The sequence below is a fragment of the Rhipicephalus sanguineus genome, chromosome 7, assembly GCF_013339695.2.
Source record: "Rhipicephalus sanguineus isolate Rsan-2018 chromosome 7, BIME_Rsan_1.4, whole genome shotgun sequence".
Classification (NCBI taxonomy): Eukaryota; Metazoa; Arthropoda; class Arachnida; order Ixodida; family Ixodidae; genus Rhipicephalus; species Rhipicephalus sanguineus.
In genome coordinates this window covers 58,246,304-58,261,310 of record NC_051182.1, presented here as the reverse complement: position 1 = coordinate 58,261,310, position 15,007 = coordinate 58,246,304, and the positions used below count along the sequence as shown (strand labels likewise).

Genomic DNA, 15,007 nt, shown 5'->3' with positions numbered 1-15,007 from the left:
ACAACCCAAGTGAGGGCGGAAGTGTTTCGGTATCTAGATGACCCGAGAAGAGATGTCGCCACGTTGCAGGGTAATACGGCTATGAAGGCGATATTTATTCACTATAACACGAATTTGTAATCGCCTTCAGCGGTAGACAGATTATTTTCTTTCGTGAGTCTTGTGCTGAGGCTGAACCGACGCAGTTAGAAGACAGCCTATTTGAGAAGCCTACACAGCAACGTTCTCAGCAAAGCAGGTCTTCAAAATAAATGTGTGCTTTTTCTCAATTCACTGGTGTTCATTAGTGATTCGAGTGATTTGCTTAAAGTGTGCTATTTCTAGCGTAGCTTAGTTTGTTCGCCAAGTATGTCGATTTCGGTGTCCAATCCTTGTTACTGTTGCTGTGAAATAGTGTATTTTTATTGCAATTGATATTTGTAATTATGTCATTATTACTAATGATGTACTTTGTGCTGCCCCTCCCCTGGAATGTCTTTATGGCGCTGAGGGTAGTGTAATAAATAAATAAATGAACTGAACGTTTCGATGCGCAAACGTATCTCAGTATCTGTATTTTAGGCTTCCAGTTCATGTATTTCGATATCTGTATTCCGGAATACTCTTCCGAGTACCTCTGCCCAGCCCTGGTCCCAACATTAGGGTAGGGCCTCGGAAGATAGAACATAAGCACTTAGAGTGACCGCACCCCCCTCCCCCCCACTCCCATCACCTCTTTAGCTGAGGAATGCGGAAGACAAAAACAAAGATGCGCTCAAAAAGGCCGCATATGTTCCAGATGACCTATACACCAGAGCACGCCTGTCTCGCACCCACGCTGCTGGCGAGCGGAGTGGATACTCTCGCACCCAGACGCCTGGCTGGCCGGGCTGCCAAGACGCGTATTGCTAGCGCTAGGTAAACCGGGCAAGCTGCAGTTCTGAGGCTTTAAGTTGCGAAAAACTACCCGTTCACGCCGCTTCCGCGTATAAGAGCTCGTCTGGACACTACTGCATACTCTCTGGATGCCCAACAAGCGGTGCAACAGGATGATATTAGCGCTGTCTGCGATGACCACGACGCGCCACGCGAGTAGTGCCGGTGCGGTGTTTTCAGCTTCGCCATGAGTGGATAACTGTGATTCAAGCAGAAAAACTAGGAGCCAAGGGAAAATGCGCGAGTAAGTACACTGACTGCTTGTGTTATGTAGTGTGATGCCCACCTATTTCATTTTACGAACCTAATTTGCGTGACACGCAGCTGTGTTGAAGGCAGGCGCGAGCTTTGTGTGGGGGTGCACTTCATACCTTTGAGCGTTTCCTTTGACGAAAATGTAGTGCAAGGTAGTGCTTTCAAGTACAAGCCATCAGCATGCGTTACCGCTTTCAGCCTAGTATTATGCTTTAGTGCTTTTGATGGCATCCACTCCAAGATTTCGTCTTCACAAGGTAGTAAATGGTACAGTGTTCTTCAACGGCTGGCCAGAATTTCGTGCTTTCATTTCAATGCTTGATGTCCCCAAATTCATTTGGACGCGAGGAATCCAGCTGCACATAATACATATATTGGCACGTAAGTAAACAATACACGCGCCAGTGTCCTTTACGTCGCAGGCGTAGCGCTAGCTCAAGCAACTAAATTTTTAACTTATTTACACAGCACACATTTAATAAAGGATTGCTGGATTCCGCCCATTTCAATATCGCCTTAACTAATAGTAGCACAGTTGCGCTTGTAAAGCAACATCGTTACAAGAATAAAATAACGCAGGTAGCTTCCAAAAGGTATCGATGAACGATACTGCACGTGACACTCTCTGATAGCACGCTTTTGTGAGCAAGACGCGTTATTGTAAGAGCGCACGTGAAACAAAAATTACGTTCCGCAAAACCACCCGTAAAGCGTACTCTAATTATTACACGATGCAGGTTGAAATGATGAGTTTTCACAAAACTATGTGCACAATTTGCAATATGGGGCAACGAAACATCGTTTCACTCTTTCGCGAGCTGCACTGCAATTACGATTCACGCGTACTATAGCGAGGACGTTTTTTTACAAACGTAACTGCGTACGTACCTGACGACGTTGCTTCCGCAGCCTGCTCAGCACGTACTGTATACATTGTGGACTTGCATGAGGAGGGTGTTCTTGATATTCTCATAAAAGCAGCAAAGATGTCCAGGCTAGAAAAGACGCGAAACATGCTCTCCGACGGGCTGAGTTTCGGGAGTTTCGCGTTTGCTCTGTGTAGCGTCTGCTGGCATGGCAGGCCGGGCATGTTGTTTCGTCGCGTGTGCGTTAGATGGCGCGACGCGCGATGCAAATATGGCGCTGCGCATAGAATTCGCTGTGTTCTGGTCTATAGCTGCGCTTGGCTCTAACAAACAACCATTATTTGTGTGCTTAACCAAGCGTGCCAAGAACATATGTCTGCAACAACTAGCAACGATTTCCACTGGTTCTTGTTAAAAGCACGAAAGGCTTCTAGACTGTCTGCATTTATATAGAGCTGTTTGACATTCTTCGGCTTCACGGCCAATTGCGCCACCATTTCAAATGCTGACTTAATCAGTTCAGAACATGCCGCTCTTTGGTTGTGCAGCGTAGCTTGGCACATTACTAGACTTTACTAAAGTAATTTTCGATGAACTTACAGACGTCTTTCCGTTCTCTACAGTTCAAAACTCGATTATATATAGCATTGCCTCCGACATGGGGTGCGCAGTAATTTGTTGAGCAGACAAATTAAGGTAGCAAACGCTAAACCGTGTTCTGATGTTTAAGGCGGTTGTGGCAGCGCCACTACTTAGCAACATTGGTTATGTTTCGGTTTCTCCCTTCGCGAACCTATTCCCATTCGACTGTACCGAACTAAAACTTGCAAAGCAGATGACTATCACCGAATCCTTATCCTAAATCATCAGTGAAAAAGGCGCCAGTACATTGGAGGTCACATGAATCGATTAGGTCGACATGCATAATTAGGTGTTGTAGAACGTCGTGCTTAAAACGGTTATTCAGATTGACTAAACTGCCATTCTTCTGGAAATGTGGTCACGTTCAAACAAGTCAGAAGCTTATCTCCACTTTTTTTTATCTCCGATTTCTCCTAGTGTATCTTCGAAAAGCTGTATTTTGTACCCACTAGATTGCGACCGCAAAGAAAATAATGCAGCATGTTTCTGTACATGATCGTTCTAATCTGCTTACGGGATTTTAAGAAAAATCGAAGGCGGAATTTCTAAATGCTAATTTTTTAATATGGGTAGTCACAAAAATTGGAATTTTGAAGCCATTTATAAAAATGTTTGTTTGCGGCACACGAACAAAATTTAAGGAAAAGATTAAACACGCTTATAGATCGTCAAGTGTCCAAGCACTAGCTATAGTGGATTAGAAGAAAAAATCACAAATTTGGCAAGTTTTATAAAATGTGTCATATTTAGACATTTTCAAAAATAGCTTCATCTGTCCAGGAACTTGAAACAATGTTACTCTACTCTTCATTACACATACATTTTATAGAAAATATGTTTTATTTCTTAAAGAAATATTCGTTGATTTATATCGCCATTTACTTTCGAGAAGGACAGGTGCTGAAATTGGTCCCTGCATGTTGAATTAGTTTGAAATTTTCTACATCCTAAATTATGCAGTTAATAAAAAGCGAAGTACACTTTCAGGCTACTGGGTGGCATGTTCACACAATATGAAATACTCAATCATAGATCAATTTTCTGACCCATGTGGATCTTTTCGAATCACAGACGAGCGTTGCTTTTAAGCTCTCTCTTCGCGCCATCTCACATGTGATAGCGAACACGCTGAAGCACCTCTGAGATCTGCGTACCGGCAGCGGTAAATGGTGTATATAGGTAGCTCGCCCTTGGTATGTTCCAGGATGTATGGCATGTGGTAGAGTTTTCTAGCGCGGCGCGCTTCGGAGTGAAGGGTCGCACGTTCGAATCGCGAATCACGCGCTTCAAAAAAGTTTCTTCAAATCTATTTTCTCGGTGGCTCCTTGTATATATACATATACGGAAGATTACGGCGAGGGCGGAAACCCGCTGAGAGTGTGCACATAATTCCTATCGCAAAAAAATGGCAGAAGTTCAAGGGAGATGGAAGCTTGAAGAGATGAAAAATTTGTGAACACGGGTTATCGCTGGAGCAGATGTTTCGACAAGCGGACTTCTTCGACACTTAAAGGATTGAAGGCTTCAAGGCTTGAAGGACAGAAGTCCGTTTGCCTAAACGTCGGCTCCAGGGATACCTCGCGTTCGCCAACTGTTCGCGTCTTTAGGTATATGTGGGTTCTGCTATATGTTGGTTTGTGCGCATGGGCGTGCGTGCAAAAAGGGGTGGGTACCTGGTGGGAGGCGCCCCTCCACTAATCTTGGAGGAGGGGCGCCAAGTCTTAATCACAGCCTTTCTCAGTCTGATGTCACTAGTCATTATTTATTGTGCGCTATTGTGTCCATGAAGGTTTTGGGCTAAAATGGCTGCAGATGACCCCTTACATCGCATTCCGAAAAAGGTAACTTCCCATTTTTACCACCGAAAGCCGGGAACCAAGCAGAGGTCGTTGCGAGTAAAATGTCACCTCCTCATTTTAATGTTTGTAAGCATTGCGAGGCTTGATTCATTCGGACTCGACCAATAGGAGAGGCACTGCGGTAAAACATTGCCCCCAGCCATCCTTTGCTGGAGAGTCCTTTACATGCCTATGCTCCCTGCTTTCATAAGTCTCACGATTCAGCTTTCCCCACACGCAAGCTGGATTGTAGATCTGTTAAAACTGGCAACTAATGCTGATTTGAGGTGCTATAGCTTTAGTGTCGGATACTCTCATTAGGTGGGCACTTATGTCAAGCGGTCAGTTTTTGGCAATAAGCTAGTTTTCGATAGGTATATTGGGAGTTTCGCTATTATGAGCTTCTTATTTGAAGGCACAACGAAGGCTTAACTTGAATTGTTAAACAACAAAGTGTTGCATGCCGGGGTTCACCAAGACTTCACTGACATCATTGTCGTGACGAATGTGAGGTCGGTAAAATGTACATGGACAAATTAAAAAGAAAAACCAGAAGGAAAAATTTCGTTGATTTCGATGACCTAATGCTCGAACTCACGACCTCGTGGTCCGCGAAGGTGGGTGCCGGGTGGTGTAGTGAATGCGCTACCGACGCTCATGCATGATGCTTCACAAACGTGCGGTATATCTTTCACCTGTTCTCCCCCTTACGGTGACCATGGCAGGCGGGGGCGGTGTCGGCCTCAAGGATCGGTGAAGTGAAGTACGGCGTCATGATGCTAACGAGCGCAAACGGGGAACGATCCGGCAGTTTCACCCTTCGGCGCAGCGACATACATGCCAGCACGCCAAGCGGCTGATCACCTTCCCGCGTTCACGGCTGAAGCTACAAACTGCATGTCGCGTTTCTGAAGAGCTCTGTGGCATGCGCTTAAGCGCAGGCGTAGGCGACCCTATTACTCGGGTGTGCACACCTCGGCTTTTCGCTATTCAAATCATGCCGATTTGAATGATCGAGTACCCGTGTTATGTACTTAGTGGTGGCTTGTTTGCACGGGATTCGGAATATGATGTGCCCAGGTGTAGGTTAACCACTTCAGTGATCAGACGGCTTAAAACACAGTTGATTCCTTTCACACCGCGGGATAAATCTTGGGCTACCCTTAGCGTATGCGGGTGCTGCGCGATACCAAGCTGGCGTGTTGCACGCAGCCTGGCGCCATCTCTCGAAAACAGCGGCGTTAGAGCAGCGAAGCCCTAGTAATGTTAATCAATCAATCAATCAATCAATCAATCAAACAATCAATCAATCAATCGATCGATCGAACATTTATTTATTTAATGTGCCCAGGAACAACCGTAAGGTCTTTGTGCAGACGCACGCAAAAAAACAACAAAAGTAAACAATACAATACAGACAGTTTTCAGAAATAAATGAACAAAAACACGTAGACAAAGAGAAATGAACACAAAAGGAGAGGAGTAAAATAAGACAACACGAGAAGTATTGACGGGGAATAAAAAATTAGATTGCATATATACAACTATGCGGAAAGACTGAGAAGGGAAGACTTTGTACATTGTGTCACACTATGTCAAAACAGTGCAAAGCTCGGATAAAAACAATGATTGTGGACTATGAAAAACGTCCAGATCAAGAAAATTAACATTATAGAGACTTTGTATCCTGTGAACGGTAGAGTGTGGGAAGAAGCAGGCGGGTACATGAAACGGTCCGTTCTCTCTGGTTAACTTACGCGGAATTCGAAAATTAACACAATTGAGAAGTACAGGGCAGGATATGATACCGTGGACTAGCTTGTAAAGAAATAAGAGATCAGAGCGATTTCGTCGGCAGTGAAGTGATGGCAGTGATAATAATTCAGCAGTATTTGAACGAGATCCAGAGTCATATTTAGCAAAGCGATAATTATATATGCTGAGGAATTTTTGCTGGACTCTTTCAATGGTGTTACCGCTGGATTGAGCAATGCCTTTCCATATCACGGACGCGTACTAAAGTTGTAGAAGACATATTGCCGTATACAATTTGTGGAGGGCCATGGGAGACCTGAATTCTCGAGATATTCTACAAACACATCCGAGAGAACGAAGGCTCCGCATAGCAGCACGCTTAACGTGAGAAGAAAAGTTTAAAGCGCTGTCAACAACAACACCAAGATCACTGATTTCATAAACCTTGCATAACGGCACAGAATTGACAGAGTATTGAAATGACACGCTAGATGTTTTGCGACTGATAGACAGGAATTTTGTCTTTGAGGTATTCAGAGAAAGGTTATTACCGTCGCACCATTCGCAAAAAGAGCGCAAGTCTGACTGCAGCAAGCGACAGTCGTTAACTGAATGAATTTCCTTAAAAATCTTCATGTCATCGGCATACAAGAGGAAAGAAGAATTACGAATGGCAAAAGAAACATCATTAACGTAAATTAAAAATAGGAGTGGGCCTAATACCGACCCTTGAGGGACCCCACTAGTCACTTTATACAAAGAAGAAGTTTGGCCAATTACGGCTACATAACAATATCTATAGAATAGATAGCTCTGCAGGAGATTCACAACCGACAAGTCAACATCAAAGTGCGCAAGTTTAACCACAGTCAGTTTTTGCTGACTACGTCAAAAGCCTTGCTCAGGTCACACTAAATTACGTCAACCTGTCCTCTCTGAGAAATAGGTGTGGAGATCTGCGTAGTTCTGGAGATGTCCTCTCTGAGGACATCTGTCCTCTCTGAGAAATAGGTGTGCAGATTTGTGGTAGTTGTGGTAGGCCAGCGAGAAAACCATGTTGATGAGGAATCAATGAGTTTTTCACACTAAAAGACAATATTCATTCTAAAACGACAGGGCGTGCAAACAAGGACACAAGAAAGAAGTCAGGACACCACAAACGCCGACTAACAACTGAAGAGACGCACAACGGCTGAAAAGAAGGAAGGCACGAAAACTTATCTGCGCATGCCCATGCAACAGGCGAACCTATCAATCCGGCACGCGTGGCGGTCTACGTGGAAGATAACTGTTGAGGCATTTGATTTCTTCTTTATGCAAGTTAATCGACGGTTGGCTCACGCATGCGCTACCACTATTCTCGATATGCCATGCTTCAATCATCAGGCGCGTTTCTACATTTCTATGACGGTACAACACTGCGCATTCAATGAATTTTGGCGTGCACTTACAATCTCGACAATGTAAAGATAGATTAGAAGGTGAGCCCCCTGATAGCGATCTCTTATGTTCCAACAATCTCTGGTTAATGCATCGGCCCGTTTGTCCTACGTAGAAGCGACCGCAGCTGAAAGGGACCTTATACACCACACTCGTACGGCAAATAGTGAATTTGTTGGTGTGTTTTACGAAACACATATCGGTCCGCTTCTTGTCTTTTACTCGCTCATTCTTCCTCTGCACAGCGGCACAAATCTTACCTAGCTTATTGGCAGCCGTGAAACAACATTAACGCCGTATCTACTTCCTACTTTCTTTAGCCTGTGAGATACGCAACGAATGTACGGTATACACGTTTCTTCCTATCGCTTTCTGCAATCATGCTCGGACTTAACACAATAGACTTCTTTAAACGTTCAGCGACCGTGGCCACTGCATCACGAGGATACCCTACATCTATAAGGCGCGTAACCTGTGCGTTAAAGCTATCGACTCATTTTGTGCTCACACGACTTGGTGATGGCTGATTTAAGGCAAGACATGGCGATACCGTTTTTTACAACCTTCCAATGCTTTGACGAAAAATTTAACAGCGGTTTCGAAGATCTAGGAGAATACTGCTAGCACACGGGGTTCTTCTGGAAGGTTAAGGAAATGTCTAGAAATTGTATTCCATTATTCTGAGGCACCCCTTTAGTAAAGCTCAGCCCACCTCCATTATTTCAAATTTTTCGCTCACGGAAGTTACCACCTTTTCAAAGTCCTCACCCCTACAAAAGATCAAGTAATCGTCCACATAAAGAAAAACCTTAATAACCGAATTACCTAAGGCGCCTTCCAAAAGATTGTCAATCTTGCTAAGGTATAAATCACTAAGAACCGGAGCAACCTTAGAACCAATACATATCCCTGATTTCTGCACATAAACCCCTTTCTTCCAACCTACAAGCGTCGACTTTAAATACATGGAAAGGATTTCTAGAAATGCTCCGGTAGAAACACCACATTTATCGGTGAAAACCGTCTGGTGCTCTTGTTCGTTAATACATTCATTAACACAATTTAACAAGTCCTCATGTGGCAAAGAATAATACAGGTCTTCAATATCCATACTAAAAGCTTTACAAGAGCCGGGGTTCTTTTCTGAGAGGAACTGAACTAGCGCCTGAGATTTACGCATACGAAAAGGGTCTGAAAAACTCAAAGAGGTTAAGCAGTTCTGCAAATAACTAGATACAGCGACTTGCCAGGTGCCTTGCTCTGAAACGATTGCTCGAAATGGGATCTCGTTCTTATGTGTTTTGGCTGAAAAAAACAATTCTAAAGTAAGTGATTTAGCCTTCTTGACATTACAAGCTATTCTCTCAAGAATATGTCTTAACAAAAGGTCGACAGCACGTTGCCTAACTACCGATGGCTTAAGTTTTACCCTCCTAAAATTCTTTTCTATGGCTGCTAATGCTTTTTCTGAGAACAAACTGTCCGGCATAATTACAAAATACCCTTCCTTATCTGAAATTACTGGCCTGAGTTTCTTCTCGACACAGTAATTAACCAAAGGCCGGATAGGATCAGAACACTTGAGATGCATATTAGAAGCCTTGATGCGAGCAACACAGTCTGAAATGCAGTGGGAACGCTCTTCTTCAGGAACAAGTCTAGTGATTTTACGCGGCAAACTTATAACGTCTATTGGTTTCAGGTTCGGCTTAAAACAGTATTTAGGACCTAAGGCTAGGGTTTTGCAGTGACTATCATCTAAAGCAGCTCCTCCAAGGACTAGCTAGTTATTTTGCGGTGAAACAGTAGGAATAATCTTCCTCTTACATGGTTGAAGTTCTCGAAGTTTTACCCTCCATATGAATTCCGCATGCTGGTTAGCTACCCTCATCCAGTCGGCGTAAATCTGCTTCCGGCGACGATCGTCACGCGAAGTCGAGCAACGGACCTTGAGACATTCCTGGGAAAATTTCACTTGACACCATGATTCCGTGGTCAATATGGCACATATCTGCCTGGCATGTCCGGTAGATCGTTGCAGAAAGCCGCACAAAAGTTGAACTTCAACTGGGCAAACTCTATTCTTAGAAAACCATGAAAAGGTCTAGCACGGACCAAGTAAATAGCAATTAAAGAAGCCAAAGAGGCAGGATTGTTCAGATAAGTAGGAGAACACGGAAAAGGGCTCAGAGTACTAGAAATGAAGCTTAGAATAACAGAGAGCTGAGCTAGTTGGTAAGTATTCATTCTAAAAAGACAGGGCGTGCAAACAAGGACACAAGAAAGAAGTCAGGACACCACAAACGCCGACTAACAACTGAAGAGACGCACAACGGCTGAAAAGAAGGAAGGCACGAAAACTTATCTGCGCATGCCCATGCAACAGGCGAACCTATCAATCCGGCACGCGTGGCGGTCTACGTGGAAGATAACTGTTAAGGCATTTGATTTCTTCTTTATGCAAGTTAATCGACGGTTGGCTCACGCATGCGCTACCACTATTCTCGATATGCCATACTTCAATCATCAGGCGCGTTTCTTCATTTCTATGACGGTACAACACTGCGCATTCATCGAATTTCGGCGTGCACTTACAATCTCGACAATGTAAAGATAGATTAGAAGGTGAGCCCCCTGTTAGCGATCTCTTATGTTCCAACAATCTCTGGTTAATGCATCGGCCCGTTTGTCCTACGTAGAAGCGACCGCAGCTGAAAGGGACCTCGTACACCAAACTCGTATGGCAATCAGTGAATTTGTTGGTGTGTTTGCAGCTGAAAAGGATGGTTTCAAGCTCCTAATGCATTCTGAAATGGAATCTTCATTTAGCGACACAGCATCAGCTGTGCCAACTGCCTTAACCTGTGGACCGTAACTAACTGCAGAGGCTGGAGACTCATAGACAGATGAAAAATGCATGGCAAAACAGTCAGCAACGGCTTGAACGTCTACTCCATTTGGGTCCAGTATCCTGAAGGACTCGCCACTTTTGCTCGACCGTTTGCGCACATACTTCCAAAACTCAGCCGGCCTGTCAGACACGCTTTTTTCTAAAAATGAAAAATATAGACTGTGATCCCGTTTATAAAGGCGTTTACAAAGAGTACGAAAACGACAGAATTCTTCCTTCAAATGAGTTGATGCAGAACGTTTATACTTCCTGTGTGCACGATCTTTATGTTTCAGTGCACTTAAGTTCTTATGAGAACCAGGATGTATATTTACAATGATGAGGTGTATACTGGGGAATGAACTTGCGCATGCTGGTCAAGATAAGCTCCGTAAACTGATCGACTTGATCATTAACATTAGGTTTGTCAGTTACCAGTGACCAATCTGTGGTGGACAAGTCATGGTACAAGCCAACGTAGTCACCTCGCTTGAAGGCAAATCTGGGCGTTTTGTCGATTTTTCTGGGAAAGCTTGGTTTTTCTGGTAAAATACAGAGTGTTAGTTTGAGTGGTGGGTGATATTTGTCAGGACGAACAAGAGAGATGTGAGAGAGTGATACTTCGATAGGTTGATTATTAGAAATACACAGATCTGAGACGTTACCACAGGAATTGGCAATACTATTGCGCTGCTGTAGGAAATTAAAAGCGAGAAAATATAACAATACGCTGCATTTGTTCTTTAAGAAATGATGATAATGAGAAAACTTAAGTGTGGTCCAGTCAATTCCAGGTGTGTTAAAATCGCCAAGTACAAGAATTTTGTGCTTCTTATGTGAAATTAACACATTTTGAATAGAAGAGACGATCTGATTAAAAGCAAATGGTGAAACGCTAGGCGATACATAGAAACATCCAATCAACAATTTTTCACAGTGCTCAGACTAATTTCGATCCAAATTGATTCAGAAATTGTTTCTATGTCCTTGCGTCTAACAGATCTTAGAGAACTGTCTATAGCCATCAATACACCACCACCTTTTTGTTTAGTTGCACAGAAGTCCCCATCACTGCGCAAGGTGGTGTAGTTCGACGGAAGATAGTCACAGGAAGGAATTTCACTGCACAGCCACGTTTCAGAAATCGCAATAAGGTCAAAAGAAGACGAAACAACATTAGCAAAGAATTCGCGCGTCTTAGTGCGAAGACCACGAGCGTTCTTATAAAATATATCCAAATTACACGGCACCGTTGCTTACGGGTGCGCACTCTGAGGGATGGAGCATAATGATAATAATAATAATAATAATAAGAAGAAGAATCATGATTATTATTATTATTATTATTATTATTATTATTATTATTATTATTATTATTATTATTATTATTATTATTATTGTGATTTGACGTCCCAAAAGCACTATATGATTATGAGGCACGCCGTAGTGGAGAACTCCGAAAATTTTTACTATCTGGCGTTGTTTAACCTGCAGTGAGATCACACAGTAGACGGGCCTCCAGGATTTCGCCTCTATCGAAATGGGACCGCCGCGGCATTGATCAAACCCGCGACCGTCGGGTCAGCAACCGAGCACTGTAACCGCTACAGCAGCAAAGCCCTGCGTATGGGCGAGTAAACAGCGCGCTGCCGTTTATTCGCCTACCACTGACGTTCAATAGACGACTGGTTTCACGGCGGCGTTTAAAGGAGCACTTGTATGGCGCCTTATCTGCCTTTCTCCCCCGCCACGGTGGTCTAGTGGTTATAGCGCTCGACTGCTGACCGAAGGTCGCGAGATCGAATCCCGGCCACGGCGGCTGCATTTTAGATGGAGACGAAAATGCTTGAGGCCCATGTACTTAGATTTAGCTGCACGTTAAAGAACACCAGGTGGCCGAAATTTCTGGAGCCCTCCACTATACGGCATCTCTCAAATCGTATCTTGGCTTTGAAACGTTAAACCCCAGATATTATTAGTAATATCTGCCTTTCTAACGTCTGTATTCTAAATGACAAAGAAAAGTTCAGCGTACAAGAAGCTACAGCATCAGCGATATTATGAACAAATACAAAGAATTCTGCAGCAATGATGATGATATATTTCTTTAGTCTGCTATATAAAACTGTCCTGCACATAGGTTGAACTAACAAATACGGCATTTTTTGAACTTTTCGGCTGAGATATCTCGTTTTGTTCTCGCAACGACGCCCGGATGATATTGTGTGAGTTACCGGATGCATCGTTCTAAGTGCCCGTATGGTTCGTGTGTGGCCCTGGATAACGACTGTGGCTTTTGCCTAAACATCACTTATGACCACCGACAACGGGAAGCATGCCATGCTGAAAAACTAGAAAGAGATAAGCGGAATGATAGACTGGAACCAATGCATTATTTTACAACAAAGAGTCCACGTGGCCATTTGTCACTACCATTATTGAAGAGCAAGGTAATAAAAAAATTGGCCGCGTATCGGCGAGCTTCGCTGCAAATGTCGTCGAAAGACGATAGTCTTCTGCCGGCCGTACTACATGAGTCCTCCTCCTCTATGTTCAGCCGCCGCATCTGGCTCATAGAATCGCATTTGCAGCGCAGCCAGAAAAACACCAGCATTTTCAGCGCAGCCTAAGAAACACTATGGTCTTTAGAATTACGTATGTATGTATTTTCTAGTAAAAGAACACACCACCCAATACTTGCGTATTGATGTTGCGCCTCAGATATGCGTAACATTTCCTTTTTGATTGACAATGTTCACAAGTATGAACGGCGCTACCAGTTCAAGATGGCTGGGCGTTCAGCAATTGGTTAATCTTTGGCCAGGTGGCTGAATCGGGTGACAGACAGACAAACAGAAAGACAGAGAGAAAGACTAAAATTTCTGCGTTTAAGTTCCCTAGAAAGACTATCGTCTTTAATATAATCAAGTGCCCTCGTACCTTTGTGACATTAAGTGGGTAGCGCCGCAGTTTGATAAATAAGCGGCTGTTAATGACCACTTACCAATGGATCCATCATCATTGACTTTACCAGTGGCAATCATGGCGTCGTGGAAGTTTACAGAGGCATAGTACACGTCGCATATGACTTCCCCACTGGAGGTTTTGTCAGTTGGGGACCTGTAGCCAAGTGGGGACTCGTACCACTGTAGGCTGGATAGGTCCCCGCGTGTCTTGAAGTGTAGGTAGGCGCATTGCGTGGCGGTCTTTGCCTCTCCACCTGTCATGCATGGGAGATGATATTTAGTTTTTAGTGACGATCAGAATACAAGAGTACAAGTCGCGGGATGTGTTGTTGGCTGATATACATACTAGTAGATGATATGCTTTTAGCGACCTTCGGCAACCGTTTATAAATTTATCCTTCGTTCCCCTTTTGTGGTTCCTGTTTTCTGTCTTTTATCGAATCAGCGCATACGTAGTATTGACATACACGGAAATAAATGAGCTGTGAGTGCACGAGCGATCTTCCGAGTGTCCTTCTGTATCTGTGCCTGTCGTCGATACACGTACTAGAACTAACAGACAAGAAAGCCAAGAAAAGTACTGGGGGTGTTATTTTGCAATACATAATCATGTAAATGTGAAGAAAGAAAAGTGGATGAAAATATAACTTATTTGTCAGCTGCCAGATAGCAAAAAGGTTACGTGCGTCGTGACGCCAGCAGGCAGAAAAAGAGTGTTCTGCACTCGCCGTCATGGCTACTAGCGGCACTGACTAACACTCCCAAGTTTAAAATGCACATACTCCTATATACCCCGCTGCAGCTCAGTTGGTTGAGCATCGGACGCGTTATTCGAAGGTCGCAGGTTTGGTCCCCGCCAGGAGCAAGTTATCTTTTCGCAAACTTTACTTCCTTCACATTTACGTTATAATTGCTTCAGATAACATCCCCTATACTTTTCTTGTCTTCTTTGGCTGTTAGTTCTACTTGATATTGTGTCTAGGAATAAAATCAGCCCATAAAAGTGCCCTTCCTTCGTTTCTTCAATACATGCGACTCACTTGAGTGCGGACACAAAGCGTGTGCTTTATCCTTCTAAAACAATTATCACGTGACCAAGCAAACTTCGAAAGCGTAGAGCTGTTCTTTCTGTCTAATTATTCCTTTTGTTTATCGTTTTGTGAATTTTCAGTCAGGCAAAGCGCGGCGAGTGGACTGCATCATGCGTCCGTCTAGCTTGCCTCCTCTCACCTTGGAACTCACTTAGCAATATCACAAATCAGATTGCGCTATACGGTTTGATTTTCGTGCCAAATGACGTCAGGATGAAAAAAAAAAGTGAGCATGACCTTATTTTAGGTCTGGCGGCCCCATGCTGGCAATTTCGTACAGGGTGGGTGCCCTCCCAAGCGACTATGTACTTCGTTGTGCCGAGCGGCAGGCCAGAAGTGCGCTTGCGGC

The 15,007-nt window shown here is 43.8% G+C and overlaps 1 protein-coding gene across 1 annotated transcript in view; it reads right to left on the bottom strand.

Annotated features, from left to right (window-relative positions):
- LOC119398708 (fatty acid synthase-like) overlaps positions 1–15,007 on the bottom strand; it is a 141,680-nt gene that overhangs the window by 51,479 nt on the left and 75,194 nt on the right. The window contains 2 exon segments of the mRNA XM_049417399.1: positions 1,732–1,753; positions 13,628–13,821. Of these exon segments, the coding sequence (XP_049273356.1) occupies positions 1,732–1,753; positions 13,628–13,821 (216 nt within the window).